At 39.1% G+C, this 15,873-nt stretch overlaps 2 protein-coding genes across 2 annotated transcripts; both read left to right on the top strand.

Annotated features, from left to right (window-relative positions):
- Window positions 1–1,419: 1,419 nt before the first annotated feature.
- On the top strand, window positions 1,420–2,352 carry LOC113915310 (olfactory receptor 148-like). Its single transcript, XM_027581151.1, has one exon. It carries the CDS (start codon window positions 1,420–1,422, stop codon window positions 2,350–2,352), a length of 933 nt encoding a protein of 310 aa, XP_027436952.1.
- An 11,550-nt stretch (window positions 2,353–13,902) lies between these two features.
- On the top strand, window positions 13,903–14,876 carry LOC113913725 (putative olfactory receptor 10D4). The gene is given in 2 exon segments (XM_027577940.1): window positions 13,903–14,476; window positions 14,479–14,876. Coding segments are annotated over 2 exon segments (972 nt in total).
- The last annotated feature ends 997 nt before the right edge of the window (window positions 14,877–15,873 follow it).

The raw sequence follows: 15,873 nt of genomic DNA, 5'->3' as shown, positions 1-15,873 counted from the left end.
TTCTGTTTTGGGACTTTTTCCTTTAAAATGAAACAAATAGTTAAACTCATAGAAATCAGAAAGGGAGACAAACCATGAGAGACTCTGGAATCCAGAAACAAACTAAGGGTTACAGAAGGGAGGCAGGTGGGGGGATGGAGTAACTGGGTGACGGGCATTAAGGAGCCACGTGCTGTGATGAACACTGTGCGTTACAGGCCACTAATGAATTGTTGAACACTACATCAAAACTAATGATGTACTATTGTTGGCTAACTGAACATAAAAAAAAAAGAAACAAAGTCAAGAATGGTGGTTGCCAGGGCAGGGATGAGAGAGAAAATGGGAGCAGATAAAAGGGTATAAACTCTCAGTAAGGCAAAATGAATAAATTCTAGAGATCTGCTGCACAACATCGTGCTTATGGTTAACAATATTGTACCCTTAAAAACCTGTCAAGAGGGTAGATCTCATTGTAAGTTTTCTTACCAGAATCAAATAAAAATAAAAAGCAGAAAACACAGAACAGTTGCAGAATGAAAATACTTTTATTGCACTAAGAATTCAAAAATTCCAACTGTTAGCAAATATTAAATATCCCATAGCTGCATTTTTATATATGATGTAACTTCACTAAAATCAACCTTCCCAATAATACAACTTAGCTGCTAATCTCTAAACAATTTAAAACCCCAGGACTACATCCAGATTGAGTTTCTTTTCTTTCAAATGAGCATTACCAAATAAGAAAATGCTCGAACTAAGAAATATATTTAATTAGAATAATATTAATATGATCCGAATTCTAATGCTCATTGCACTGAACCACAATGCATTGCTGTCATCAAAGATGTGGGTGCCCACATTAACCTTTGATGAATATTTAGGGCATTTGACAATGGCTTTGAGTAACCCTAGGGATGTTCTGAAAAGGAATCAGGAGGATGAGGCTTCCAGGCTAGTCTAGTTTAAGGCATTTATTGCTGTATAATTGGTTGTGGATGTTAATGAAATTATGTTCATCTGTTCAATATTGAGGTCTTTGTTCCCTTAGCCCATTCAGTATTTCACCATGGTGGTGTTTCATATTGCTTTGTATATCCGTATTCATGAAGGAAGATGATATCTTGAGATACAAACGCATAGACTTGCTTTACCACCCCCTAAGTGTCTTTGATCTAATCCCTAAATCTTAATTTCAGCATCGTATTTATATTTAAACAAAGATTGGGGCACCTGGATCGCTCAGTTGGCAAGCATGTGACTCTTGATCTCGGGGTTTTAAGTGTAAGCACCGTGTTGGGTATAGAGATTACTTAAAAACAAAATCTTTAAAAGAAATTTTAAAAAAATATTGGTGGTGATTAATGTGTTGGTATTGTGTCTGCCACGAGTCAGCCTCTACATTCATGCTTTCATCTTCTTGTCTGCTCCAGGAGCATGAGGAATCACACAGAGCTCCATGAGTTTATTCTACTGGGAATACCTCAGACAGAGGGACTGGAGACTGTGCTGTTTGTCATCTTCTCATCTATTTACCTCTTCACCTTGCTTGGCAATTTACTCATCCTTACAGCAATTGTTTCTTCCTCTACCCTTCACACCCCCATGTATTTCTTCCTGGGACTCCTATCTATTTTTGACATGTTGTTCCCATCTGTAACCTGTCCCAAGATGCTATTCTATCTCTCTGGCCAAAGCCAAGCCATTTCTTATGAGGGCTGTGCGGCTCAGCTCTTCTTCTACCATTTCCTGGGGTCTAGTGAAGGCTGCCTCTATTCTGTGATGGCATATGACCGCTTTGTGGCCATCTGTCACCCACTGAGGTATATGCTCATCATGAGACCTGGGGTCTGTGTCAGCTTGGTCGTGGCAGCCTGGTTGGTGGGTTGCCTTCATGCCACCGTCCTGACCTCCTTCACCTTTCAGTTAACCTACGGCGGCTCCAACCGGGTGGACTACTTCTTCTGTGACATTCCTGCTGTCTCACCCCTGGCCTGTGCTGACAGCTCCCTGGCACAGAGAGTGGGCTCCACTAATGTTGGCTTTCTGGCTTTAATGCTTTTGTTCAGTGTTTGTGTCTCCTACACGCGCATTGGGATTGCCATTCTGAGAATCCAATCAGCAGAGGGCAGGCAGAAAGCTTTCTCCACCTGCAGTGCCCACCTCACTGCAATCCTCTGTGCCTATGGTCCTGTCATCGTCATCTATCTGCAGCCCACACCCAACCCCTTGCTTGGTGCCATGGTGCAGATATTAAATAACATCGTCTCACCCATGCTGAACTCATTAATCTATTCCTTAAGAAACAGAGAAGTGAAAAGGTCCCTGAAAAGAGTGTTCCACAATGTAGTATTTATTTCTCGGGAATAAATTATGGGTTTTTAAAAATGGATTATGGAAATTTATTTCTCAACATCATCCACATATTTCCTCCTTTTAAACAATAGAAAATGCTTCCTTGAAAGCATTCTGTTTTGTTTGCCTAATAAGATTTTCTGTGTTTGTTTTCTCTGTTTGTTTAACCCCTGCAGCCTTATAAATAACTCTACAACTAATATTATCCTCAGTGCCTTATTCCTGAGTAAGGAATCCGTAGGGCATAGCAAGCATCTGGAGACAGATTTCTTATTCCTCTAATGGGCAGCCAATTTTGTCTGGTTGAAGATAGTGAGGACCTGTGGTGGTCCCAGAAGCACCCCTCATTAGTCCATCTCAATGCCAGATCACTCTCATTTCATTTCTCTTGCTGAACTTGAAATATTCTTCTTTTCTGCCTATAAACATTTCAGTTCCTCCACGTTGCCAAGAATAGTATTAATTAACATTTATAGAGCATGATCTATTCTCCAGGCACTATGATGAACATTTCACAGATGTTATCTAATCTTCACATCACCTTCATATGGTAGAGTTTTTGTTTTTTAAAGGAAACAAACAAACAAAAAAACAGCTTTGAGGATTAGAGGTTTCAAATAATGGACCTAAATTTGCACAGTAAGTAGGAAACCAAACCTCAAACTCAGATCCAGTTAGCTCCAAATCTCCTACTCTTAATTCCTCATTTACATAACTCCCTAAAGGTCCTGCTTGGCAATATATTCATCCTCATGACCTCTCTCCAGAGCTCATGACACATAGAAGGTGTTCAATTAATAACTGGGAAAATATGCACTGACAAAGGTCATGTTCATATATGGACTTCATTATTATCTCCATTTATTCTGTCACTGTCCATTCTCCCATATGGAGTTAGTGGCACTAAGCTATAGTAATAATTGTATTGCCCTTTTTAACACATCTATTTATGGTAAAGCCAGCCTAGACCCAAGCCCTATTAACGCCTGTTGTCACAGTTTTCCTACTACCCCATCCCACCAATGTTACTCCTTAATGTGAAGGGATTGGGAAAGTCTTCCCGTCTGTGTTGTTTGAAAAGAAGATGGGGGTGCCTGGGTGGCTCAGTCGTTAAGCCTCTGCCTTTGGCTCAGGTCATGATCCCAGGGTCCTGGGATGGAGCCCCACATGGGGCTCCCTGCTCGGCGGGAAGCCTGCTTCTCCCTCTCCCACTCCCCCTGCTTGTGTTCCCTCTCTCGCTGTGTCTCTCTCTGTCAAATAAATAAATAAATTCTTAAAAAAAAAAGAAAAGAAAAGAAGATGGCCTAATTATGGGGTTGGGATTCCATTACCATGATCACCTGGTTCTCCCACCAAGTTACTTTTCCCAACTTGGTCTCCAGTGATACTAGAGTTGATCATTATTTTTCATTTTTTTTCCAGAATCTAGGGAAAAAGTGGGTACTATTTACTGGAAATCTCAGACATACCAGCCCTTAGCTGTATAACATACCAGCTTTCACAGACATTCTAGTGATTTGTAGTTTTTGTATTCCATTTTTACTCACAAAGTTTCCCATCCTATTTGAAACCATTAAAACAAAACCAAAAAAGTGAAGACCTCAAATAAGATATATTGCTGCCCTTACAAAAGGCTTGAGACAAAATGAAGCTCATTTACGTGTAGATAAATGATTTAAGGTGCAATAGGGAGGTTCTCTGGCCCCTTCTAACCTGGTTAGCAAAACCTAAGATCACATAGAATTTTATTCCCACACTTTGAAAATGCCTATCCTACTTAATATGCTGGATCCAAGCAATTCTAGCATTAGTTTGCTGCCCCTTTAATGCTAGCTATTGGTGGAAGAATTCACATGCTATGGTATCTGGTAAAGCCTGCATGGTGTTTATGGGCAGATATTCATCAAACTAGTACTGATATTTGTTCAGCAGATTTCTTTTCTGTCTTTTTCACTGTCGTGTACTCAGGACACCCACTGGCATAGTAAACATCCAGTGTAAGTTTGTGGAATGAATGAATGAATACTACTTAACCATTCTAGAAATGGACAGTTCCGTTTTTAAATAGATACTTCTCCAAAGAAGACATACAAATGGCCAGCAAGCATATGAAAAGATGCTCAATATCACTAATCATTAGGAAAATGTAAGTCAAACTCACAATGAGTCATCACCTCATACACTTTAGATGACTATTACTTAAAAAGGAAAATAATAAGTGTTGGCAAGGATGTGCAGAAATTGGAAACTTTGTGCACTATAGGTGGGAATGTAAAATGGTGCAGCCACTGTGGAATATAGTATGGTGTTTCCTCAAAAAAATTAAAATAACCATCTGATCCAGCAATTCCACTTCTGAGCATATATCAAAAAGAATTGAAAGCAAGGTTTTGAAAAGATATTCACATTCATAACATGTTCATAGCAGCATTATTCACAATAACCAGGAGCTGGAAGCGATCCAAGTATCCACTGATGGTGAATGGATAAACAAAATGTGGTATATATGTACATGGAATATTATTCAGCCTTAAAAAGGAAGGAAATTCTGATACATGCTACCACATGGATAAACTTTGAGGATATGATATTAAGTGAAATATACCAGTCACAAAAAGGCAAATACTGTGTGATTCCAGTTACATGAGGCATTCAGAGTAGTCAAATCAATAGAAAAAGAAAATAGAACGGTGGGTGTCAAGGGCAGGGAGAGCAGAAAATGGGTAGTTGTTTAATGGATATAGAGTTGCAGTTTCACAACAAGTTTTGCAAAAAGTTCTGGAGATTCGTTGCACAACAGTACAAATGTACTTAACACTACTGAACTGCACACTTAAAAATGGTAAAGATAGGACTACTTGCATGGGTCAGTCGGTTAAGCATTGACTCTTGGTTTCAACTCAGGTCATGATCCCAGGGTCATTAGATTGAGCCCCTTGTCAGGCTCCATGCTCAGCACAGAATCTGCTGGAGATTCTCTCTCCCTCCCCTTCTGCTCCTCCCCTGGCTCACACATGCTCTCTCTCTCTCTCAAATAAATAAATCTTTTAAAAATGGTAAAGATAGTAAATTTTATGCTATGTGTAATTTATCACAACTTAAAAATAAACCTGCTTATCCAGTTTTCACATATCCTGTGGTTTTTGAGTTTGCTAGTTCTCTCCTTTGTCTTGTAACTACATATATCACTGAACCCTCTCAGGTCACAGTTTAATTGTTAAATACCTCAGTTTGGTGTGGGTAGAGAAGAATGTAGCCTAAGGTGGACTTCAGGTGATCTGCCTGGGCTTACCATTCACTGAGTCCTTACCCCTTAACCAGCACTGTGCAATTGATTTATGTATATTATCTAATTTATCTATGTAAGAATGCTGAGATCATTTTACAGAAGGTGAAACAAAGTTTAGGGATATCAGGTAAATTTCCCTAAGTCACAGCTTGCTTATAGATAGAACTAGGATTCTAGCTCACATCCTCATGCAGTTGTACATAATCCAGCAATTTTGCTGAAACTTTGAAAATAAATGTTTGACCTTCTACACACACAGCCCAAAAACCTTATTCCAGCTTTTTTCATTTTGCTACCTCTGATGTATGAGAGCTATCCCACATTAGTTCTTATTCCTGTCTTCAAGCCCTTCAAAAATCCCTTCTCTTAACCAACTGTAACTCTTCATTCTATTTTCCACAATTTACTCCGACCTTTTCTATTATTCATGAATCTTTCCTTCTCCTTACCCAGTACACTGATTCTATAAAACAAAGGCCCAGGGAATACGACAAAGACAAAATTCCTATAGCAGGCGAAGCAACAAAAAGACTGTGAATACCTAAGCCTTATTTTTTATCTTCACATAAATGTATCTATGTATAAATGGATGGTTGAAGGAGTGTTCACCCAAATATTAAAAATGGGAAATCCAATCTGGGGAGATTTCCACTTTCTTCTCTACGGTTCTGCTTTACTTTTACGATTTTGCAATGCGATTGTAACATTTAATTTTTAAAAGAACTATTTTCTTTCTTTTTTAATTTAAATTCAATTAGCCAACATACCGTACATCATTAGTTTTTGATGTAGAGTTCATTGATTCATTAGTTTCAGATACCACCCAGTGCCCATCACAACACGTGCCCTCCTCAGTACCTATCACCCTGTTACCCCATCCCTCCACCCCCCTCCCCTTACACAACCCTCAGTTTGTTTCCCAGAGTTAAGAGTCTCTCATGGTTTGTCTCCCTTTCTGATTTCTTCACATTCAGTTTTTCCTCCCTTCCTCCATGATCCTCTGGGCTATTTCTTATGTTCCACGTATAAGTGAAACCATATGATAATTGTCTTTCTCTGATTGACTTATTTCACTTAACATAATACCCTCGAGTTCTAGCCACGTCAATGTAAATAGTAGGTATTCATCCTTTCTGATGGCTGAGTAATATTCCATTGTATATATGAACCACATTGTCTTTATCCATTCATCTGTTGAAGGACATCTTGGCTCCTTCTACAGTTTGGCTATTGTGGACGTTGCTGCTATGAACATTGGGGTGCATGTGCCCTTTCTTTTCATTACATCCGTATCTTCACAGTAAATACCCAGTGGTGCAATTGCTGGGTCATAGGGTTAAAAGCTATTTTCAAGAGAAAAAAGAAAATAGACATCTCATTATGGGACCAAGAGAGGCTAATTATGCAAACCAGAAAGTTTTAAGGGAAAAAAAAAGAACAATTACTTTGGAGGAAAAACTGGACAATCATTCCTAAAACCAACGGTGTAGTGTGTATTATGTTGTTTATAAATTGTGTCTGAACTAATTCATAATAAAATGTCTTAATCCCACAGAGTGTGGTTCTGTTTTTCTCATCCTCATTAGTTTCTATCCTCAGTTCGCTCTAGTCTTCTGAGTGTTTCCAGAAGATACCTTTGTGGGGGCTTTACCTGATTATCAGAATCAAAGTCTGGTTCTCAGTGTATGTTCTGGTACGGAAACTCAAAGAGCAAAAATTGAAGTTCTGTTCTGGTGTCATCAGATTAGGCTAAAGCAGGGCATTAATCCACATACATTCTTAGTAGCATCTCTCTGACCTAGTGACTGTCTTTTCTGCTTTTTTCCTGAATAAGTATCTCAAATTATGTACTGCAAAGATCTTTATTTGTCACCCCCGGTGTAGTCTAGCTCCTTCCCACAGCTAGGATTATCTTTTCGTGTTCCCTCACTCCCTTAATACACTCAAATACAATGCTGCTAAAAGCCTTCTTAGCATTTCTTAAAGCTCCTCACAGAGACACCATCCATCCCTTTACAGGGATCAGCTGGGCTCTGAATAATCATTTCCCATTCAGCCTCTCAAGCCTCATCTCTCAATTCTTTTCCTCTCTTTCCTTGGGTCCTTCAAGTGGGCTGTGCTCCCTTTCAAAGTGTTTGCACAGGCTTTGGCCCCATCTAAAATGTGCTGTGCTTTCCCTTTCCTGCACCCTTACTCACTCTTCAGGTCTCCGATTGGTTTACATTTTCCCAGGGAATTCCTCCCTGACCTTCAGGGAACACCACGTAACTATAATTCATAATGCGCACATATGTTTACTGACAGGAAGGAGAAACATGAGCGAACACAAATACTCTCTCATAACTTTTCAATCCGTTGAACTTTTCTTCCTAGCATTTGCCACATTAAATAATTATAAGTTATATGTATGATTATTTGATTAATGTCTTTCTTCTTTTACTAGACTGTCAGCTCTTTGAAGGCAGAGACCAAGGACAGTCTCTGTTCACCAGAACATAGCAGTTTTATTTTTTATTATTTTTTATTTTTCTATTTATTTGAGAGAGAGAAAACATGAGTGGGGGAGGGGCAGAGGGACAAGCAGACTTCCTGCTGAGCAGGGAGCCCAATGTGAGACTCCAACCCAGGACCCTGAGATCACAACCTGAGCCAAAGTGAGATGCTTAACCAATTGAGCCATCAAGTCTCCCCAGAACATAACAGTTTTAGCACATCACTACAGTTGCTACTAAATTTTTCAAGAATGAATAAATGACTTCCTTGAAACTTCTAATTTGTTTACGTCGCTTTCTTTCTTCCTGTCAACTCTTTCTTATCTTAGCTTCTTATTTAGTTTAGATTTTTTACTATTATTATAACTGTTCCAAAGTACTTGAATCCTTCCCTCCATCATGTACTTCTTACCTAGTCTTCAGTGATCCCACCTGCTTGCTCTATTCCTGAACCCATCCCATGAGGCTTTCTTAGAGAAAAATCACAAACCAGACAGTTTAGCAATACTATAAATTCATGGTTACCTACCTCAAGCGTTTGCTAGCAATCTTATGACTTTTCTTTATTGGGATTGCTCTCATGCCCTATTGGAGCGACTTGTAATAGGCTTAGCACTTAGACTTCTACCCAACTCCTAGGTTCTAACTCATAAAAAATGAAAACAGCATTCACCAGCAAACTGAGGACTAAAAGATCAGCAAAATCTCAGTATTCCCCATCACAGTGTTCTCTGCTAAGTTGAATGGAAAATGTGGCTTAAACTGAGTCCAAGTGGAGACTCTTCCTCTTTCCTGATTGAATTAGAGACAGCAGGACCTATAATACAGGAGCTGCCTGATTTATCCACCTAGTCACAGGAAAGAACACTGAAACAAGGAGAGAAAGGGAGAATGGCTTTTTTTCCCCAATAGGCCTCCTCACTCTTCACCCTTTCTCTGTCCCATATTGAGAACCTAGATCAAGTGCATCATTCTATCATTCAGTTTTATGTATGACCTTTACTATCAAACGCAGTGCTGTGTACATTGCCAGACTTTCTGAATAAATGTTGGTCTTTAATAAATTAAATTTCCTAAAGGGTGAAATGCTTTTGTGTATGATCATTTCTTTAATGTGCTCTCATCTGTTGAAGAAAGTAAAAGGCTTGAGTATATAGCTTTGCTGAGTAAAACATAAATAAAATCATTAATTTAAAAAGGTTAATGTCATTAAATATAAATATTTGATATATTCAAGACAAACATAGAGTCTCCATTAGACAAAGTTTTAGTTATGCAAGATGAATAAGTTCTAAAAGTGTATTGTACAACATGGTGACTATAGTTAAAATGCTCATATGTAGGTCTTAAATGCTCTTACCATGCACATGGGAAGAAAGAAAAGAAAAGAAAAGGAAAGAAAAAAGACAAGAGAAAGTTATTTTGTGAGGTGATAGATATGATAGTTAGCTTGATTGTGGCGATCCCTTTACAATGTATACATACATCAAAACATCCAGTTGTATAAATTAAACATATACAATATTCATCAATTACAGCTCAGTAAAGATTTTTTTTAAAAAAAGAATGACCCCTATGTTCATAGCAGCATTATTTACAAAAGCCAAGATATGGAAGCAACCCAAGTGTCCATCCATTGATGAATGGATCAAGAAACTATATGTATAGACACACACACACACACAAACACACACACACACATATATATGAATATTATTCAACCATAAAAAAGAATGAAGTCTTGCCATTTGCAAAGACATGGATGGAGCTAGAGAGTATAACACTAAATGAAATAAGTCAGAGAAAGACAAATACCATATAATTTCCCTCATATGTGGAATTTAAGAAACCAAACAAACAAGCAAAGGGAAAAAATAAGAGAGACAGAGACAAAGAAACAGAGAACATTAATTATAGAGAATAATGTGACCAGAAGGGAGGTGGGTGGTGGAATGGATTAAAATGTGATGGGGATTAAGGAGGGCACTTGTTGTGATGAGCACAGGGTGATGTAGGGAAGTGTTGAATTATTAAATTATACACCTGAAACTAAAACTACACTGTATGTTAACTAACTGGAATGTAAATAAAAATTGAAAAAACAAAAAACAAAACAAAGAATAAATGAAATCTGCCTTTACAGGTTCAGCCTCAAGACCAAGGATTCATTTTCAATTATTTATTCCTACACAAAATACAACCACCAAACTGAGTGACTTAAAAAGCAATTTATTATTATAAAAACCAAATTGAAACTGCAGACAAAATACGACTTGCAATTATACTTTTGTTGCTTATGATAATCCTGGAATATTTTACACTTTCTGGAGGAAAGTGTAAACAAAAATAAAACTTTCTGAGTTATTCTATTGAAGTCTGCCCTATTGAGATTTGATCACTATTCTATAATAGGTATCATCACTGAAAGCAGCTGACCTTTTGGGAATGTAGACCATTTGTATTTTCACGTGCCCATGATATTACTTTAGCACACAATCACCTTGATTCTAAATGTTCAGTTTGGACATCTAAGATAGTCCATGACATATGTCTTTCCTGAATAAATTGTTACCAGACCAAGGTAAATTTAATGGTATTTTACTTCCTACTCAAAAGCGTATTTACCGTCTTTTCTATTTGTACTGACTATTTTTTCAAGTCAGTCATCATGCCTCAAAACATTAAAGACAATCAGAAATATATAGGATGGTAGAATTGTTAACTTTTATATCCTGTTATCATTAGTTAGATGTGCAACAAAAACATTGTTAACTTACACAACAAAATTCCAGAGGTATTTGGAATAGTGTACCTACCTAAACATTCCTTTTTTAAAAAAAAAATTATTTATTTGAGAGACAGTGAGAGAGCACAAGCAGGGGAAGGGGCAAAGGGAGGGGGAGAAGCAGACTCCCCATTCAGCAGGGAGCCCGACATGGGGCTCAATCCCAGGACCCTGAGATCATGACCTGAGCCAAAGGCAGAAGCTTAACTTACAGAGCCATAGAGGAGCCCCAAAGATTTATTTATTTATTTACTCATTCATTCATTCATTTATTCGTTTATTTAGAGAGCATGTGCATGAGCAGTAGGGAAGGGTGTGGATGAGGGACAGAGGGAGAGGGAAGAGAGAATCTCATGCAGGCTCCACGCTGAACATGGAGCCCAACTGGGGGCTCAATCCCACGACCCTGAGCCGAAATCAAGAGTCAGATGTTCAACAGACTGAGCCACCCAAGACCCCCTAAACATTCCTTAAACACTGAATCTTGAAGATCAGAAACTGTATGGCGAAAAGTCCTAAAGGATAGGCCAAATCCCAGTTCCTTTCAGAGTAAGCTCCATGATTTGTTCTTTGATCATATTTTTCCTCATCTGTAGACTTCATCAGAGTTTTATGAGGTTAAAATAAGACTATAGGAAACTCTTTGCCTCTCAGACTCAAAAAACTTATTTTTGAGCAGAGGGACTATGTCTGACCACCCCTTCCCTGATCGTTCTGCTTCTCCTGGCAAATAATCGATGCCCTGCCTGTCATAACTGGTATTTGTTGGAACAAATGAATCCATGTATGCACAAATAAGCAAGTGAATGAGTGTATTTAATGAGGAATTTGGTAAGCCATCCCTTGCCCCAAAAAATACTTCTAGAGTATATGAGGCATTTAACTTGGGAGCTTGAACAGATGCCAAGTGATATAAGACAGATGCTTCGAGTGATAGCTAAGCTTTCTTTTGGCCTCTTAGCATACCTCTTCTCTCTTTTTCCTGGCAATAAGCCTTTCCGTTATCTTTTGGAGAGCTGCTCATCTCCATTCCACTGTACCTTGTACCCTGGCCACAGAGGTAGGCATGTGACCCAGCCAAGGAAATCAGATTTGAATCTGGAGCTGAGGCACATGGAAGCAAAAGGCAGCTGAGGCTGAATCATTTGGTGGTGGTGCTCAGGGGCTACTCCATAAATTCCTACTGCTGAGGGCCCTAGGGCTGCCCAAGTTCCCACACTTCCATGAGACTGGTTTTCCACTCATTTATTTAATTCTCTGGGTTACCCCAGTTACTGTTGCTTGCAAGAAGTCAATCTTATCATACAGTGCAGTAAAATAACATAATTTGTTTATTAAGATACCACATACACATAAAAGAGTAGTAAATACACAAATATACATAAAAATGTGTGATATATGTAACAAAGGAATTTTTTTTAAAGATTTTATTTATTTGACAGAGAGAGAGACACAGAGAGGGAACACAAGCAGGGGGAGAGGGAGAAGCAGGCTCCCCACTGAGCAGGGAGCCTGATGTGGGGCTCAATCCCAGGACCCTGAGATTATGACCTGAGCCGAAGACAGACGCTTAACCATCTGAGCCACCCAGGCGCCCTGTAACAAAGGAATTTTTTAAAATTATTTTTCCACTGAAGTATATTTTACCATACAAATCATAAAACATTTCATCTTTAGTCACTTTTCTTCCCTGCCCCCCCCCCCATTTCTAAGGTCCAATTAGTCTGAGTCACTAATTGCTTTCTTGCTCAATAGGGTCCCTGACTTGGGGGATTAATACCCAAAGGAAGAGAAAGTTATTTAAAATCTGCATTTGGGAATGATTGCAGTTCCTGGAGTCAGAGAGGAGTCTGTGAGGGAGTTAAAGAGCATTTAGATTTGTGACATTCTATTTGAAAGTGACTGAAAGAGAACAATTCAGGATATCCACCTGCAGACTATAAGCCAATGGGGATTTAACAGGAGGCCTTCTTCCTTCACTGGAGAAGGAGAGGAAAGCAGCATTGAATAGCACCAGCAGTTACAGTTACCAGTTACATCCCCTGTTTGCCATGTAAGTGTCCAAAGTTTGCCCTTCACTTCTCTTATTTTGGCTCTCACGTCCCTCATAATCACCAAAAAATTTTTAAAAAGTAGATAGATAGATTGATTGATAGATGGGTAGATAAAGGGCTTAGGCAATAGCATTCAGGAGTTGATCTATAATTTAAGGATCTCACTGTATTTAAAAAGTTAAAACAAGCTGAAAAAGATATCAGAATTTTTTAAAATATGGAAATTGGACAGGAGCCTCTACTACCCCTGTGCCTTCTGCTGCCATAAGATTAGGCTAGTACTTAGCTTGGGTCTGGTTAGACAATCATAGACTCTGGAGACTGAAATGGAGACTACCCGTTACTCTTTGTGCCAAATTCAGGAAAATGGAAGCTACTGGTTACTCACATGCACTAAAATCCGGAGCATATGGACCCTGTTAATGTAATCTTGTGTTCATGAAGAGCTATCTGAGACCCTTCTTTTGGATAGTTTCCCACTGTTGACCTCATACCTAGGGAGAAAATGTGGGAAAGATTCTGTATCTTCTGTATGTATGGCTTATAGGATCATAAATGGTTTTTGGAGAGTTAATGTGACTAAATTGTCTTAGATGAATATAAGAAACTTAGATGGGACCTTGTTTGTAACAAAGACATTGAGTCTTCATATTTATCCTTTTAGAATCACAAAGCAGCACTAAGGAATCGATGCAATTTGGTAGTGTACATGAAGAATGCAGGATAGGAGACTGGTCAGGTAGGGCTTCCTGGTAAGATGGTAATAAGGGGCATCTGTAAAGAGAAACTCACCTGCAGAGAGATACCCAGGATGGAGAGAAGCAAGCAGATGAAGACAATTCTATCAGGAAGTACTACTCTGTAAAAATCTAGATCATCTGGCTCCTTTTCCATTACATTGGCTTAAACACAGTTAATTTACATACATATTAAATTTAACCACAGATGTCTTTCCACAGACACCCAAGAGTTGATTCTTCCATAAAAAGGAGAAATCACACAATGGTGACTGAATTCATCCTGCTGGGAATCCCTGAGACGGAGGGCCTAGAGACTGTCCTCTCCGTCTTCTCCTCAATCTATTTATGTACCCTCTTGGGAAATGTGTTCATCCTGACAGCTATTCTCTCCTCCCCTCGGCTGCACACCCCTATATACTTTTTCTTGGGAAACCTCTCCATGTTTGACCTGGGTTTCTCTTCCACAACTGTTCCCAAGATGCTGTTATACCTTTCAGGGCAGGGTCAAGGTATCTCTTTTCAGGGCTGCATATCCCAGCTCTTCTTCTACCATTTCCTGGGCTACACTGAGTGTTTCCTGTACACAGTGATGGTCTATGACCGCTTTGTCGCCATCTGTTATCCTTTGAGATACATGGTCATCATGAACCACAGGGTATGCGCCATCTTAGCCATAGGGACCTGGATGGGTGGCTGTGTTCACGCCATTATTCTAACCTCCCTCACCTTCCAGTTGTCCTACTGTGCCTCTAATGAGGTGGACGACTACTTCTGTGACATACTGATATCTTACCTCTAGCCTGTGGTGACACATCTCTAGCCCAGAGGGTAGGTTTTACAAATGTTGGCCTTTTGTCTCTCATTTGCTTTTCTCTCATCCTCGTTTCCTACACTCGCGTTGGGATCTCCATATCAAAAATTCGCTCAGCAGAGGGCAGGCAGCAAGACTTCTCCACCTGCAGTGCCCACATCACTGCAATTCTTTGTGCTTTTGGGCCGGTAATCATCATCTATCTCCAACCCAACACCAGTGCCTTGCTCGGTGCGATAATTCAGATATTGAATAATCTTGTCACCCCCAGGCTGAACCCACTAATCTACGGTCTGAGGAATAAGGATGTAAAATCAGCCCTGCAAAGTGCATTTCATAAGAGAGGCTTTGCTGTGGAGAATAAGTGAGAAAACCTAAAGCTTTGCTAGGCAAAGTTGGAGTCTCCGTTTCTTAGGACAAATTCTCATTTGCAGCTTCCAAGATATTGAAATGAAATGTACGCTGAATCGATCTACCACTTAACCTTGCTGTTTAAAAATAAACGTCTGTTTTCCTATTTCCCTCTGTTGTATAATGAAAGATGATTAATAGACTCACTTAGCAGACAGTGAACTGATTCTTATGCTGCATGGAATTCTCTTCCAGAACCACTCTCCTCCCTAAAGCGTTTCTTAGTTGTTTAAATCTCTGAAAGTTAGGAGAACATATTTTCTTTCTCATAATCTCAGTTAAAAGCATATTCACAAAAATCTAGAGAAAAAGGAGGATGGAAAAAATTCCAAAAAAGCCCAGATTAATACAGAATACCAGAACTCAATATCCTTCCTTTTTGTTGAGTATAACCTCCAATTTTCTGCCAATCAACACCAAAACTCAAACTAAATTAAGTAACGTATAAAATAAGATCTTCCTCGTGCGTGGTCAACTGTGGTTTAAAGATTTTTCTAGTGTGGACATTCCTCCACAATCTAAATATTCTTCTTGCATTATTAGCTGCCTGGAAAGCTATGAACTTGAATCATTTTTTTATTAGCTCCCAAAAACTCAGCTTTAGTTTTGTAAAAGATAGTAAAAAACAAACAACCCAATGAAGTTTAAATATGTTACTACATGTTTTTCCAAAACAAGGAACAATGATTTATCTTTGTCTGTTATAGAAAGCCCATGTTATAATATTCACTCAAATTCAAGTAACAGTAATAAATTTCCCTCTCCAGGGCACCTAGGTGACTCAGTCTGTTAAGCCACAGGCTCTTGATTCCATCTCACCTCATGATCTCAGGGGGTCCTGGGATGGACCAGTGTTGGGCTCTGTGCTGGGCGTGGAGCCTACTTAAGGTTCTCTCTCCTTCTCCCTTTGTCCCTCCCCCTGCTCATGTTCTCTCTCTCTCTCTCAAATAAATA

Source organism: Zalophus californianus, chromosome 11 (genome assembly GCF_009762305.2).
Source record: "Zalophus californianus isolate mZalCal1 chromosome 11, mZalCal1.pri.v2, whole genome shotgun sequence".
Classification (NCBI taxonomy): Eukaryota; Metazoa; Chordata; class Mammalia; order Carnivora; family Otariidae; genus Zalophus; species Zalophus californianus.
This window is presented reverse-complemented; position numbering and strand designations above follow the sequence as displayed.